This window comes from Euleptes europaea, chromosome 4 (genome assembly GCF_029931775.1).
Source record: "Euleptes europaea isolate rEulEur1 chromosome 4, rEulEur1.hap1, whole genome shotgun sequence".
Taxonomy (NCBI): Eukaryota; Metazoa; Chordata; class Lepidosauria; order Squamata; family Sphaerodactylidae; genus Euleptes; species Euleptes europaea.
In genome coordinates, this window is record NC_079315.1 from 8,938,704 (window position 1) to 8,955,832 (window position 17,129).

Sequence of the window (17,129 nt, forward strand, 5' to 3'; positions counted from 1 at the left end):
ATTGCCATGGGGGGGGGGGCTAGTCCTGATTAGGACCACAGCTCGGGGGTGGGGGAGGGGTTCCGGTGTCCCCCCCTACACACACTGTTTCCAAGAACCCAAATCCCCGGGGTCCCAATCGTAGAGGCATTCTCGTGGTAGAGACATCCCCCTGGTGGACTTGGGAACACCGTCACATCTGGTTGAGCCCTTAGAATTCCCAGAATTCATGAAATTAAGGCCTGGAGGGGGTGCTGTGACAATTAAATTCAGAGTTTTGGATTGCTCTGTAAAATGCAGCTTCCAGTCATTTGGCATTTCCTTCTTTGATTCTTCTGAGGCACTCAAGGGCACAACTTGGCCCAGGGTCACGTTTGCTAATCCTGGGTGGGAGAATGCATTGGCAATTGTAATTTTGAATGTCATCCAGTCTCAATATTTGAATAGGTATTTTTTCCCCTCTCTTATAATTTAGATCCTGTATTTTATACGGATCTACAAAGACATAATCTGAAATGTACACAAGGAAAAAAAGGGGGATATTGTTGTCATCACTGTCTTCAAAGATAATAAGTTTAATGTCAATTTTATACGGATTCCTTCATAACGAGTAGAGCAAATTAATCTCAGATTCAAGCAGCGGGAATCTGGGTCAGAGAAGAAATTAAAATGCATAGCCTCAATATCCACTTTTCTTATCCCAAGCATAACCTGAGTATTTTCAGACTGAAATCTCTCGTTCCCTCCCCAAATATAATTAAGCTGTGGTTTCTAGAACGGAAGGAGTCTGCTGTGCTGTAACTCAGAAGGAATGCCTGGGAGGGGGGTAGGCAGGCTTTTAAATTATCCCCTGATGAGGGCATATTTTTCAAACACCAATATTAAATTTTGGATTGTCATTCCGCTTCTAGCTAAAATGCGGCAAGTGTCACATTTTTAACTCCTGGGGACGAGTCAGTAATTACAGTCCACGAATCGAACCCTTTTTCATTTTGGAAGCGGCCCGTTTGAAGGTTTCGTCGGGGGCTGAGGCTGGCCCTTAATCTTTTCCCCACATTCAGCCCTGAGGCAGCCTGGACTTGTTCCAGAGCAGTATTCTCCACAGTGGCGCTCTCTCGGTGGATTTTCCTATGCTGAGGACATGCAGCAAGCCGGGCACAGCATTTGTGTTGACCAGTAGTTGCTGATGTTGTTTTATTCGTGGCATGATCCGATCCAAGCAGAGCACGCATTTCAATAGGAAGAAGTTAGGCGTACGCTTGACTCTCACATCAAAATCAGTGGGGACGGGGATGTCTCTCAGGATCGTGAGCTTAGCGATCAGGCAGGATTATGGCTGGCTGGGTACACCGCTTGTTCTGAAGTTTTAAAATGCTTTGTTTTTATTAACGGGTCTTACATGGTATTGTTACCTATTTCCAACTTTCACTCACTCAGTGAGAACATCCGGGAACGTTGTGAAAGGGCTTCCTTTAGAGGACAGAGGGTTGGTGTAGTGGTTAAGAACCGTTGACTCTAATCTGGAGAACTGGGTTTGATTCCCAACAGGAGCGGTGGACTGTAATCTGGTGAACCGGGTTGGTTTCTCCACTCCTCCACATGAAACCAGCTGAGTGACCTTGGGCTAGTCACAGTTCTCCCAGAACTCTCCCAGTCCCACCAACCTCACAAGGTGTCTGTTGTGGGGAGAGGAAGGGAAGGCGATTGTCAGCCAGTTTGATTCTCTTTAACAGGTATAGAAAGTCGGCACATAAAAACCAACTCCTCTTCTTCTTCTTGCCTAGTCTTCGTGATAGAGCAAAAAGTGCTGGAATCCACTTTACTTCTGTAAAGATAAATATGTGAAGATAATATTACTCCAAGTGATGCTAGGCCGAGGTTGCTATCCTGTGTGTTGTAGTGAGCTGAGTCCCAACTCTGCCATGGAAACTGAGTGGGCGACCTTGGGCTTATCACTCTCTCTTGGCCTAACCTACCTCATGGGGTTGTTATGAGGATAAAACAAAAGAACCATGTATGCCCCCCTAAACTCCTCGGAGGAATGAAAGGATAAAAATATAGCAGACAGATAAATACCGCTGCTCTGCCTCACCATCCAGCTTGCTTCCCCAACCCCCAACCCCCGGCAAATTTTTAACTTACTGGAAAATTTCCCAGTGAGGCACTGCCATGAAGCTAGGGTTGCCAAGTTCCCGCTGAGGGCAGGGAATTCCTGCCCACACCCTCTGTTGCCCATCCACATGAGCAATGGACTCTAATCTGGAGAACCAGGTTTGATTCCCCTCTCCTCCACATGAGTGGCAGACTCTAATCCGGAGAACTGGATTTTATTCCCCACTCCTCCTCATGAGCAGCAAACTCTAATCTGGTGAACCGGGTTGGTTTCCCCACTCCTACGCATGAAGCCTGCTGGGTGACCTTGGCCTAGTCACAGTTCTCTCTCTCAGCCCCACCTACCTCACAAAGTGTCTGCTGCGGGGAGGGGAAGGGGATTGTAAGCCGCTTCGTGACTCCTTCAAGGTAGAGAAAATCAGGGTATAGAAACCAGTTCTTCTAAAAAATTAGTTGCAATTTCCCAACCTCTTCCTGGGCAGTGAAGTGTTCTGATGTACAAACTCCCCTTTGATCATGAGCACACAGATTTTACTTTGCCAGTGGCCCATCTACAAGGCAATGCACAGGCCGTTTAAAAGTGGGATTTAGTACCCAAAAGGTCAAGAAAATATAAATAAAAGTAAAAATCCAAGGCCCAAGGTTGTATGCTCTAAAAATTATGTAAATACAAAATAGGTATTCATTTATTTCAGGATAAAATCTAGTACCACATATAACACATATAGGGCATTGAAATAGCCTACCGAATTGACATACTCATATAACAGTAAGACATAAAATAACATAGTTGTACTCTGACCATACGAGTTTTGGCCATACAGCCTTCTTCGGTGGTCTAAGCCAGTGGTTCCCAAAGTGGGCAGTACCACCCCCTGGGGGGGCAGTGGGATTACCTAGGGGGGCACTAAGAGCCAAAGGAGCAGCAAGGGGTGCTAGAGATGGGCCCTTTCAACTGTGTTGTTCACTAATTTACAATAGACCAAGCTATGGCATCATGCTGGCAAATTTGGTGGAAGCTATTAGAATTTTTTCCCAGATTTAAAGAGCCGGTACCGCTGGACCAAGTTCATCAGTTTTGTTGAATAAATTTCAAATGAAAAGTTTTAATTTGAGTTTGAATAGATGTGCAATTAATTGCGACTGTTTTGAAATTGTATTGTTATTATCTTCTTTAGTGCATCATGCAAACCCCTATTTTGAATAATGCTTTTTATAGGATAGGGTAGGGGATGCTGGGGTTAAGTTTGTGGAACCAAGGGGGCGGTGGCCCAAAAAGTTTGGAAACCACTGGTCTAAGCAATCAACACTCAAAGATATATACATAAATAGATTAAAAAATCTTTATGACTGTGTGTGCGTTGTTATTGCAAAGTAACGTTTAAAATATAAAACTGCACCCCTTCTTCCTCTGTTTTAGACTTCCATCCACAAGGGAGAATAATCCTTGTGTATGTATCCCTCTTAAATGAGGGGATGTAATATTGCAGCCCTAAATACAATTATCAGTTTCTCATAGTCAAAAAGTACTCATAAAGTCTGGAGTAGTCATCAGGAAATAAAAGTGGGGACAGAACATTCCAGTGTACAGAACTCAGGGCCAAGGCCTGCCCATGCCTTTCTATCAAGATAAGCTGTTCTCCAATAATGCGTAATTCCTGGGGAAGACAACTGTCTAGTGGCTTTTCTTGTTGCTTTTGAATGTTAATGCCTTTCACCAGCTGCAGTACCTACTTTAGGATGGCCACTGGGTAAATCAAGAGAGGAGATTGGTTAGCTTGGAGAACTTCAGAACTGATGCTTCAGACAGATGTCCTCAAGTACCCATTTCGATTGTCTTCCAGTGAAACAATCAAGATTCCAACGATAGCTTCCTTTTGCATTTCCTTCTTGACCATTTATCTGTGATGGTTGTGTACACAGCCCCTCACTTACCAGTATCAATCAGTACAGTCGGCTCGGCTCTTCTAATAATTTCCGTGAACTACTTCTATTGCAGACCCTGAGGATTTTCAGCTTAGAGAAAAAGGTAACTCAGGAGGGGGATATGATTAGGGCTGTCAAAAAAAAAAATTCGGTACAGTTCGGATTCGGCCGAATTTGGCCCTTGTGGGTTCGGTACGTGCCGAAGTCCGAACTCCCCCACTTCGGATCCGTTCAATTCGGCGGGAATTCAAAGTTCGGAAACAAATTCGGCCGAATAAAGCCATTAAAAACACAACCGCGCCTTTTCGCGGCTCGGGGGGGGCATTTTTGGGCTTAGAGGTCCCAAACTTTTGGCAGAGCTTCAAAGGACGTTTATTGAAAGACTCCCCAAGTTTTGTAAAGATTGGGTCAGGGGGGGGGCTGAGATATGGGCCCTGAAAGGGGTCCCCCCCCCCTTAATGTTGTGCATCTCTCAGCAGAGCTTGCCGCCCACGCACAAAGCTCCCAGCCCGACAACAGCGGAGAAATTAGCAAAACAACTGCAAACACAACCTTGTTAAACAACACCTTTGCAACACACAACTGAAACCTCCCCCCTCAAACCAGGGAGCGAGAGACTCGAGGGGGAACACACACCCCAGGCAGAACCGACGAAAGCCCCCTTTGGCTTCCCTCCCACCCACAGAAACTGCTCCCTCCCCACACACACACAGACTCTGTTTTCCCCCACACACACACACACATACACAGGAGAAAAACTATAGATTAAAGCCCCCAAAGAGGTCTTACTGTGGCTGTCTTCTGTTCCATCAGGACGGGCTGTACTCCAAGATGATTCCAATTAGGCACGGAACGTTTTGCTCTGGAGAGGAGATGCACACAGGATCGGATCGGCTGCCCCATTCATCCCAATAGGGGAAAGGGGAAAGCCCATATCTCGGGACCCCCTGACCCAATGTTCACAAAACTTGGGGGGTTCCTTAAGAAGCTTAATCTAAAGTTCCAGTGAAAGTTTTGTGTCTGCACCCCCAAAAATGCGCCCCCTGCAGCCATGGAAAGAGAAAAGGGGGGAGGCGATATTTCTGCCCCCACTGAACCCATCTTTACAAAACTTGGGTAGTATCTTAAGAATAATTCACTGAAGCTATGCTAAAAGTTTGGGGGCTATATCCCCCAAAAAGCGCCCCCTGCAGCCACATAAATGGAAAAGGAGGGGAGGGAAAAGGGGGAGAGCCCATATCTCGAGACCCCCTGACCCAATGTTTACAAAACTTGGGGGGTATCTTAAGAACACTGGTCTGAAACTCCGCTCAAAGTTTGGGATTTGTACCCCCAAAAATGCGCCCCCTGCAGCCATGGAAAGAAAAAGGGGGGAGCCCATATCTCGGGACCCCCTGACCCAATGTTTACAAAACTTGGGGGGTACCTTAAGAAGCTTCATCTGAAGTTCCAGTGAAAGTTTTGTGTGTGCACCCCAAAAAATGCGCCCCCTGCAGCCACAGAAAGGAGCGAATGTGCACAAACACCCCCCACACACACACGAGGATTTCGCTCTCTCTCTCTCTCTCTCCCTGGCCGGGCCGCACATCAGCTGATTCCTCCAGTACTCAATCCTGACTGATTGGCCAGAAGAAGACCCAGCTTGGCCACCGATTGGCCGGGGGAGGAGAATGCTGCTTACTGACGGTTATGCTGCTTACTGACGGCCGAATTGGCCGAATTTATTCGCGAACTCCCGAACTCGCTGAATTCGGCCCCCCCGGTTGCCCGCCAGTTTTGAGTTTGGATCCGTCCGAACAGAAAAGCACCGAATCAGGGGAAATTCGGTTGATTTTCAGTTCGGACCAAACCGAATTGACAGCCCTAGATATGATAAAGGGTTATAAAATTATGCAGGGGGTCGAGAAAGTGGATGACAGAATTTTTCCCCTCTCCCATAATATTAGAACTTGGGGGCACCCAGTGAAGATGATGGGCAGCAAATGCAGGGCAGACAAATGGAAATACTTAGAATCATGGAATTGGAAGGGGCCATACAGGCCATCTAGTCCAACCCTCTGCTTAATGCAGGAACAGCCTAGGGCATCCTGACAAGTGTTTGTCCAGCCTCTGCTTAAAGACTGCCAGTGAGGGGGAGCTCACCACCTCCCTAGGAAGCTGATTCCAATGTTGAACAACTCTTACTATGAAAAAAAAATCCTAATATCCAGCCAGTACCTTTCCGCCTGTAATATAAACACATTACTGAGAGTCCTGTCCTCTGCTGCCAACAAGGACAGCTCCCTGCCCTCCTCTAAGTGACAGCCCTTCAAATACTTAAAGAGAGCAATCATGTCCCCCTTCAACCTCCTCTTCTCCAGACTGAACATTCCCAAGTCCCTCAGCTTTTTCTCATAGGGCTTGGTCTCCAGGCCCCTGATCATCCTTGTTACTCTCCTATGAATCCGCTCTATTCTGTCTACATCCTTTTATAAGTGAACTCAACAAGTAATTAAATGGTGGAAATCACTGCCAGGGGATGCGGTGATGGCAACTTAGCATAGATGGCTTTACAAGGTGATTGTATATAATCATGGAGGAAAGGTCTGTCAATGGCTACTAGTCCTGAAGGCTCCGGAACCAGAGGTAGTAAACCTCTGAATAACAGTGCTAGGAGGCAACATCAGGGGAAGCCCTTGGCCTCGGTGCCCTGTTTGTTGGTCCTCAAGGGCAACTGGTCATCCACCATGTGAAACAGGATGGAAGTAGATGGACCACTGGACTAGATGGTCCAGCTGGTCTAGTCCATCAGGGCACTGCTGGCGTTCTTACAACATCCTCTTGGGCCAACTGCTGGCGTTTTTAAAACATCCTCTTGGGCCAACCTAGGGAAAGTGTTGCAGAATGTTGGTTGTGCTTCAGTATTATGCCCAAGGATGTATGTATTTTGTCACCTTATTTCCATGCAGTTTTCTGTTTGGCCTCCCCTCACTCTCAGATATCCCTGGACTGGCACAACTAGATCATTTAATTTACTGGGAAACTTCCCGTAGGCTGCTGGTAGCCTCTAGGATGAGCTAGTCCCTGGCCAATAACAGCGCAGGAAGAGGCAACAGGCAAGCCTGTGTCCATTGCCACCAGACAAGTCCAAGGAGGAGAAGGGCCAGGTTTGAGGAGAGGGCATGAGGCTGAACTCATGCTTAGACCACCATCTTTGCCAGGAGGTGGCCAGTAAAGTGAAATTGGCAGCATCTCTCATCACAGTGTGCCCTAAAGGATTATGGGGTTGGTGATGCAGCTTCTGGTAGTGATGGCTGCCGTGGCTTAAAGTCACAGAAGGATGGTGCAGGCAGAAAGGCCTGCGACTGCCACTGTCTGAACTGCTCTGAACTTAGTTGGGAGCAAGGCAAGCAGCGTGCGGGGAAACGGGGTCCGTGCGCTGCAGAACAAGCCATTTTTCCAGGCAACTGAGCCTCCCCCACCTCCTGCCGCCGCCCCCTCTCTGCCTGCCACCTGGGGCACCTGCCCCCCTCGCCCCCCCTAGATCCGAACGACACGTCTAATGAAGCAAGAGGCTGGGCCTATGATGGCAGCACGTGAAAGGGAGCAGACGGGCCAGTTAAGGCCAGGACGGTGGCAAGAGGGAGCACGTCCATTAAATGAGGGACTGAATAGGGACAGAAAATCAGAGTCAAGAATTAGCAGAGAGCTGGAGCTGCCTATGTTGAGGAAGTCCTTTTCCCACAGAGATTCAAAGTAGCCTGCCGAATCTTCGGCTGCAAGCCGAACAAGCAGAGATATGCTGGGGTGTCAAACTAGTGGCCCTGGTCACTGGCCAGTCACCTCCAAGCACGAAGGGTCATAACAACTGGAAGCTACTTCCAAAGTCACTGCCAGGGAGCAAGTGGTCTTTTTGGAACACTTAAAGGCACAGGTTTCTTTGGTGGCTTTTCCCTTTTTGTTAGTGCGAAAGTTCAGACAGAGGGAGAATAAATACATACAGTACATGGTCCAGCCAAAGCTAACACTGAGCTTCCGTAATAGATAGGTCTGTGAAATGCAACTTTTCCCAATTTCTACATGTTCTGAATTATACCAGTGTGGCCCTTAGGTGTGAAGCCCATTAACCAGTCGCAGGTACAGGACTTCCAGGAAGTTTCTCCTTGTGAGAAAGTGACCTCTCGATCACCCAGTAGCTTACATTTGACTTCCCGCACTCTGAATTCTGTCACCATAATGCCGCATTACCATCTGGATGGCCCGGTTTTCGGGAGGGGTGCCTTCGCTGTTGTTTCCTCCGCCAGCTTGTATCTAAAGAATGCATCTGCGTGAGGTGCTTTCAGAAAGCATGCTGCTTGGACTGTGTACTTTCTGCGCTTGGATTGGTTTGAGTTTTATTGACAAAGACGTTTTCTCAAAGAGAGCACGGTCTTTCGTCAGCTCATCTGCTCATGTTGTTCTCGAAGTGAGAGGAATGTTTCTGATAGCTAAGTTTAGATCCATGATTGTGAAGTAGTTACCCCTAAATATTTAGACCTGCAAAGCTTGCTGTCCAGTGTTCTCCAGATATTTTCTCGGTAATCAAATTTTTTCCTGCTAGTCACTGAAAATTTGACTGGATATTAATATAAGACCTTTGTCCTAGGGTAATCAACCTCCAGGTATTAGCTGGAGATCTTCTGCTATTACAACTGATCTCCAGTTGATAGAGGTCAGTTCACCTGGAGAAATGGCCGCTTTGGCAATTGGACTCTATGGTGTTGAAGTTTCTCTCCTCCCCAAACCCCGCCCTCCTCAGGCTCCGCCCCAAACACCTCCCACTGGTGGCAAAAGGGGATCTGGCAACCCTAGGCTGAGGGGCATAATGGTACCAAAGGCCTGCAACTCTATTTCTCTCTATCGTAGGCTTGCCAATTGCCGGGTGGGGGCGGGCAAAAGCCCACCAATCCACCGGGCTATCTGCTGCCCCATAGCTGGTCAGCAGGCAAAAGATGGCCAAGTGGAAGGGGAGGCGTGTGATGCACGTGTGCACGACCCACGCAATGCGCCAATGTCATTTCCGGGATTCCATAGAGCTTCAGCAGAGATTGCTGGAGGGTCCGTGCCACTTCCAGGTAAACCTAGAAGTGACGTTGGCAGGGCGCATGCCCCCAGCCACACCCCTGAAAAGCTCCCAGAGGTGAAGCAGAGGAACCTGGCAACCCTACCTTTTTCACAAAGTCCGGGGAAACAACAGGTATCTTGACCAGATGTCCGGAGGTGGTAATGTAGGGTTGCCAGCTCCAGGTTGGGAAATCCTTAAAGATTTGGGTACAGAACCTGGGCAGAGCATGGTTTGAGGAGGGGAGAGAGCTCAGTGGGGATATGATGCCATACAGTCCACCCTCTGAAGGGGTCATTTTCTTCAGGGGAACAGATCTCTGTAGTCTAGAGATCTCTTGTAATTTCAGTAGATCTCCAGGCCCCATCTGGAGGCTGGCAACCATACAGTAATGGGCTGGACGAAGGCCAATAAATCAAAGCTCACTCCAGGCAAAACTGTAGTTGACTATGCAGCCAATCTCAGTTTGAGGAGTCAGCCTGTTCTTGACCGGGTTGTGCTCCACCAACGGAACAGGTGCGCCACGTAAGGGTTTTTATATCCATATCTGCAGATGGATATTTTGATCTCGTTTGGCTCATAACGCTTTTCACCAGTCTTGGTTGGTGCACCAGTTCCTTGTGGTCTTTCATTTTGGTGCCCTCTCTACATTAGGCAGCCTTTGAAAATGGCATGGAAAGTACAATTGGTTCAAAATGCTGCCGCAAGATTGTTGGCTGGCACATCTATCTACAGCATTTAGAGGAGGGGCTGTGGCTCAGTGGTAGACCATCTGCTTGGCATGCAGAAGGTCCCAGGTTCAATCCCCGGCATCTCCAGTTAAAGAAACTTAAGCAAGCAGGTGATGTGAAAGACCTCCGCCTGAGACCCTGGAGAGCCGCTGCTGGTCTGAGTAGACAATACTGACTTTGATGGACCAAACATCTGATTTAGTAGAAGGCAGCATTATGTGTCAACACTGCTGCCAATTTAGTTTTGGGTAAAATTAAAAGGGCTGTTTTTTACATTTACATCCTAGAAGCCCTGTGGAGTCTGAAAAGTATTCTAAATAAGCAAACAAATGAAAGGTCTAGGACTGAAGAATCAATAATACCAGGTGAATTGCCCATCTGTTCAGGTCTTTTCTGTAGTGGCCCCTTTTCTTTGGGGGGAAAACCCACAGTCATTGGCGTGGTTCCAAGTACATTGAGTTTTAGTTGACAGGTGAGAACATTCTTATTTTCCCAGGTTTTTTTGAAGACTGTTGGTTTCTTCACCTCTCACCATATTTTTCTTGCGCTATCCTATCATCTCTTTTTAACCAATAACCATTTTATTGCTCCAGATTGTTGTAGAACATATTACGCGGTGCCTTTTATGTGTTTGTTTTAGTCTCTGTTTTAATCAACCGCCGTTTTATTGCTTTCTTTTTAAAGTTCTGTGCCACTCATTATACTGCTGCTAATTGTTTTAGTTTATATTGTGCTCTGCTGTATTTTAAGAGGCATAAGCTAGGCGTTTTTAAATTGAATGTGCGGATAAAAATACTTTAGTAATTAAATAAATTAGGACAGTGCATTGTTGGTGGAATCCCATTTCTGAAGCTCCTTGTTTGCACAAGGATGTGCCAGTCTTAGACGTCTTTGGGATTTGGCAAGGCCTCTCTTTAGGGTTACCAACTGCCCGGTGGTGGCGGGCAAAATTCCACCAATCTACTGGGCTGCCTGCCGACCAGCTGAGGGTCGGTGGGCAAAAAAGACCCCCCAGAAAGGGGGAGGGGCACGGGACGTGCATGTGTGCCCTGCACGCTGCGCCTACATAACTTCCGGGTTTACCCGGAAGTGACCCGGACACTCTAGCAATCTCCGCCAAAACTCTATGAAAACCATGGTGTTTCAGCAGAGTTTGCTAGAGCATCCGCATCACTTCTGGGCAAGCCCGAAAGTGACGTAGGCGCAGCATGTGGGGTGTGTGCGCACGTCACGCACCTAAAGCCACGCCCCTGAAAAGCACCCACCGGTGGAGCAAGGGGACCTGGCAACCCTACCTCTCTTGCCACCTCTCTTGCCACTCTTGTCACTGAGAAGATCCTGGGGCAGCACTGGCACAGTAGAGGGGCTCCCCCGCCCACGGTGCCCATGGCAGCCTGCTACAGTCCTCATTGCCAGCCCAACTAGGATTGCCAGCTCCGGGTTGGGAAATACTTGGAGATGTTGGGGGTGGGGCCTGAGGAGGGCAGGGGTTGGCCAAAGCAGCCATTTTCTCCGGAGAGACTGATCTCTGTCCCCTGGAGATCAGTTGTAATAGCGGGAGATGTCCAGTCACCACCTGGAGGTTGGAAACCCTAAGCCCAACCCCAGAGCCAAAGGAGTGGGCATCCATACAGTTCTGAGTCTGATCCTATTCAGTCTGGGCCCAAGGAGGGTTAGGGTTGCCTGCTCCGGGTTGGGAAATACCTGGAGATTTTGGGGGCAGAGCCTGAGGGGAGCGGGGTTTGGGGAGAGGAGAGACTTCAATGCCATAGAGTCCATTTACCAAAGCAGCCATTTTCTCTAGGTGAACTGATCTCTATCGGCTGGAGATCCCTTGTAATAGCGGGAGATCTCCAGCTAGTACCTGGAGGTTAGCAATCCTAAAGGACACCTCTGTACCAATACCTAAGGTTAGTAACTAAGCACAGGCTATGGCTATATATAACTCTATGGTAAGTGTATTTGAATGATCCACAAAGGCTACAAGGCCAATGTTACATGAAAATTACACTGGTATTACAAAAAGTACGAAAAGTACAGTCGCATTCATTCAAAAAATACAATCTTCTCTGAAGGATGGTGCACAGTGACGATGCCTAGGGAGATGATCGTTTTATAGTTCTTCATCAGTCCCGTTCCTGTACCAATAAACATATCTTACAATATTGTGCAATAAATATCTAAACTTCTATATTAACAATATTATCAAATATCAAATCATACTTATTTCAAGTTAATTCACAGTGGGTAGCCGTGTTAGTCTGTTTGCAGTAGTCAAAAAGGGCAAGAGTCCAGTAGCACCTTAAAGACTAACAAAAATATTTTCTGGTAGGGTATGAGCTTTCGTGAGCCACAGCTCACTTCTTCAGATACAGCTAGAATGTGAATCCAACGGTCTTTGAGTAGAGGAACAGTATGTAAATGTGAATAGCAGGCTTGATTGGATTAGGTGTGATATGCAAAAGAGTCTGTGATGTCCAGGGGAGAGATGGGTGTGGAGAAATCAGCATTGGTAATGGGCCATGAATGCAAGGTCTTTATTCAGCCCAGGTAAATGCATTGACTTTAGTTTGAATATCAACTGTAATTCAGCAGTTTCTCTTTCCAATCTCCCTTTAAAATTCCTTTGTAAGAGAACTGCTACTCTTATTTCAAGTTGTTACTTACAGTCATCATATTTGCACACATATTCCTTAATTTTAGCCTCAGTAGCTCCAATACAGTCTCCAATGATGATTAATCTTATTAAGTATAACAGCAACCACATACAATTTTTCAGTTCCAATAGTTCCACAATGGATATCCATTCACAGGTTGCACCAACAAATTCACCTTTCCTCTGTTCCCAACCGGGATATCCACAACTGCTTGTATCCCGGTTGGGAACAGAGGAAAGGTGAATCTGTTGGTGCAGCCTGTGAATGGATATCCATTGTGTAAATATTGGAACTGAAAAATTGTATGTGGTTGCTGTTATACTTAATAAGAAGATTAATCATCATTGGAGACTGTATTGGAGCTACTGAGGCTAAAATTAAGGAAAAGTGTGCAAATATGATGACTGTAAGTAACAACTTGAAATAAGTATGATGTGATATTTGATAATATTGTTAATATAGAAGTTTAGATATTTATTGCACAATATTGTAAGATATGTTTATTGGTACAGGAACGGGACTGATGAAGAACTGTGAAACGATCGTCTCCCTAGGCATCGTCATGTGCACCATCCTTCAGAGAAGATTGTATTTTTGGAATGAATGTGACTGTACTTTTCGTACTTTTTGTAATACCAGTGTAATTTTCATGTAACATTGGCCTTGTAGCCTTTGTGGATCATTCAAATACACTTACCATAGAGTTATATATAGCCATAGTCTGTGCTTAGTACCTGGAGGTTGGCAACCCTAAGGAGAGTCCAGATCTTTCTGTGGACTAATAAAAACTGTTGGCAAATTTCTTGCAAAAATTTTAGAAATCAGAGGAACTATTATTAGAGGTGCTAGTTTCCACAGATTATGACAAACCCCCTCCATAAAGTCGTACAAGTAGAGCTTATTGGGGAGGGGGCTGTCATGTTGATCTAAGGTTCAAAACTCAAATAAGGGGCCATTTCCCCTCCTTCATCTTCCTCCTCCACTAACAGAAGTAAAGGAGAGGTAATTAAGGAGATTGGCTATGTGATATTTACGCTATTCACAAAATTTGAATTTCTTCCTCACACTGCTGGTGAATGTTTAGCATTGAATTGACAGATGTCCCAACACTTCTTCCAGCCATAACCCTCAGATGCCTTTGGGTCAAAGCCAAAATGTCAAACTACGTGTGATGAGCACTTGAGAGACCATACCCTTGGTTTTTAACTGTATATCCCCTTTTCCTTTCCTCTGTTTTGAATTATTTGCTGTGTTTTGCACACCATCTTCAGGCACCATCTACCCTAATTTTGTCCTGCACAAGCCCCATTGGAATGAATGAGTGGGCCACCAGAGCATGGTAGAGCTTCTAGAATTTCCTGGATGGATTATTTATGCTTTTAAGCCATTGGAAGAATTTGTTCATGGTTCTTTCGTCAGGGGCTAGGGTTGCCAGGTCCCCCCTTGGCTCCAGCGGGAGGTTTTCAGGGTGGAGCTGAGGCAGGAATTGAGTTTAAACCCGGAAGCACCACTGTGCTGGTCTATGACCATAACAATAAAACTACTACTACTACTACCCGGAAGCACCGCATCACAACGGGCCTTTTACCACTCAAACTGGGAGTTACGCAATTGCATCTTTGTGGCTGCGCGCACACGCAACCCCCACTTCCAAGCCAGACACTGGATTGGCGGGCAATTGCCCGCCAATCTAAATGACCCAGCAACCCTAGCTGTGGCAGAAGAGAAGTAGTCTTTTTCCATAGTCCCCAGTGTTTGGAGCAGTCTCTGGCACAAGAACCAATGTTTTACACTCGAGGGTCTCCATTATTTCTGCACCCCGGTCAGTCATAGGATCACAAGGTCAAGGGATAAGTGAAATTCAAATAGAGTTGACTTGAACTAACAGACGAGCGTCCGTATTTTTTACCTATCTCTATGTACCATATCTTATTTTGGTCTTTATGTTTGAAAATTTACTACATGAAGCAGTATAACATCGTTTTGCATGGGCGGGCTTCTTTCTCTAAGAAGGCAAGATAGCCCATCCTATAGCCCAGGTGTCCCCAACCTTTCTGAGCCTGCGGGCACCTTTGGAATTCTAACACAGCATGGTGGGCGCAGCCACAAAATGCCTGCCGTAAAATGGCTGCTGCAGGAGGCGGAGGAGGCTAAAAAATGGCCGTCCCAGCTTACCTTCAGTCATACAGCGAAGATCCTTGTGCTGTGGTGGCAACCGCTGCCGAAGCAACCTTTTAAAAAATCTGTCCAGCCTATCCACTCTCCAGTGGCCAATCAGAAGCCTTGCTGGGCAAAAGCCCCACCTGGCCCCGCCCACTTTCTAAAAACACTTGGTGGGCTCCAGAAAAGATGTCTGGTGCCCTCCACGTAGAGGACCCCTGCTGTAGCCACTGGCTAATTGGGTCCGTGGCGCAGTGGTAGAGCATCTGCTTGGCATGCAGAAGGTCCCAGGTTCAATCCCTGGCATCTCCAGTTAAAAGGACTAGGCAACTAGGTGATGTGGGGAACCTCTGCCTGGGACCCTGGAATGCCGCTACCAGTGTGAGTAGACAGTACTGACTTTGATGGACCGAGGGTCTGATTCAGTAGAAGGCAGCTTCATGTGTTCATGTGAAAAGAAATGACTGCTAGGCCACCTCCATTTCTGGGTTCTCCAGGTGCTTTTTAAAACGGTCCGGGTCGCATCCTCTGATGCCAATAAGCTGCTCTGAAATGAAAGGGCAACCTTTACAGGACCGCAGCAGCAGCCCAGAATCTGGAGATAAATCATAACTAGTCCTTAGCGAGTGTTAAAATGTACCATTTTTGTGTGACTCGCCATCGTCTTTATTTCTTTGGCCTTTCCCGGTGGAGCTTCTCGCTGCAAAGTGGCTGCAGTCATCCTTTCTTTGTGGCTCGCATGCTGAGCGTCTCCTCACATTATACTCCGAGCAGATGGTTGGGGGATATCTTTGGCGGGGCTGGTGGAGCATCGCTCGGATCCATTCGCCTTGGCATTTTCGGTGGCGTCTGTGCTTTCGGTGGCCTTTTAGCTTTCCCAGTCGTATTTAGCTGGCTGCTTTTAAATTGGGACTGTTGAAACTGTTGTCAGTCTGAATGTTTTCGTTTTTTTCCCTCCCCTCACATTTGCCTGATTGACCTTTTTTTTTGCTTTTTTTTCTCTGTCTTTCTATCGGGCTGCTCCAGGAGCCATGGCTAACCATCTTATAACCAATGCTCTCCTTCGTCCTCATGGCACTAACAACCCTTATAACACATTGCTCGGGGAATCGGCGGTCTATAACAACCCTTCCGTCAGCATGTACAACACACCAGGTGTGGTGGAGTTTCTCTCATTTTTCTAGCGAGTCACATTTTACGTGGCTTATGTAGGCACAGTTTTTCTTTCTTTTCCTTCTTCTTTTTTTTTGAATGAGCACAAATAATTCTCTCCCTACCCATTTCAGAACATTTTTTTCCATTTTCCCAGGCTTTTCTTCAAAGGATCTAAATTAATTTTAAAAGACACCCATTAGTCAGACCCATTCAGACGTCTGTGGCCTTTTTTCCCCCCTCTTCCTTTTTAAAAATCTTTTCAGTGTTTGTTTTACTCTTTAGTATGTGTTTGGTCAGTTGTATCCATTTATCTCTTGTATATTTCTTTGTCAAATCATTCATTTGATAAACAGGAGCCTTGTCTAAGGTAAGTGATGTCTAAATGGCATTTTAAGTACCAAAATGAATGTTGGTTTTTGGAATTCAGAGCAGGATGGGAGTAGTGCAGAATATGAACTGATCGATCCCTTACATGCACATGCAATAATTCATGAGTCCCTCCCTAACATGATTAAATTTCTTTTTCCTTAAGCTCCATTGAAATGAATGGGCTTTAAGTTAATTACAGCCAACTTATTCCAATTATTTCAGTGTAACTTCAGTGCAATTAACCCAAGTTGAATTGTAGCCTAATGACATTAGCCGTACTACATCGTTTCCTTTGGTCTGGGGTGAAGTAAGCAAATTCAATTGCAAAAAATTAGACGGGAATGCAAAGTTTGGGCCGAAGAGGGATCCTCTTCTTTGGGTCATGCCTATCTGCAATGGAGAGCATGACTGACAATGTGCACAAAGATCTTACAGTCTTAACAACACATGCGCTAGGTTGGGGCTATTCACGATGAAATGATGAATTTATTCATCCCGTTAGTCTTTCAGCCGCAGAGATGAAAGCACGTTAAGTTTACATTTTGTTTCCGTTGCAAATGTTTTGCATGATCATGTTTTGCAATACATTTATTTCTGTGAAAAAGTTAATGTAGAACATCAAGTGCTCTGGTATTTACCCATCACAAATGGTGGGGGGAAATTATAGTATAAAGCATTCATCAACATTTGCCTTTCATTCGCCAGAAACATGCCGTACCCGATAGTAGTATTAAGAGTTATACTTTAAATCTCCCATAAAAGTGTTTCTACTGCAACAATATTCTCTGGGAATATGGCAAGATATTACAGCTCAAAGATGTTCATCTCAGTGTTGCAGACTCTTTTTTTATTACCTTGATTGGTACCTTATTTTACTAATTCCATGGTCCTAATCAACATAAGAGAGTTTGATTGGAGTGCAAATTATGAGTAGAAGTGACCTGTAGTGCCTGGAAACAA

General features: G+C 46.1%; 1 protein-coding gene across 9 annotated transcripts in view; it reads left to right on the plus strand.

The window, feature by feature from the left end:
- Positions 1-17,129, plus strand: part of ADGRL3 (adhesion G protein-coupled receptor L3) — a 496,674-nt gene that overhangs the window by 436,024 nt on the left and 43,521 nt on the right. For 6 of the 9 annotated variants that reach the window (XM_056849204.1, XM_056849196.1, XM_056849197.1 and 3 more), the window contains one exon: positions 15,672-15,800. The exons of the other annotated variants lie outside the window; for them this stretch is intronic. In XM_056849204.1, the coding sequence (XP_056705182.1) occupies positions 15,672-15,800 (129 nt within the window). The remainder of the gene's footprint in view (positions 1-15,671; positions 15,801-17,129) is intronic. 9 annotated transcript variants of the gene reach the window in all.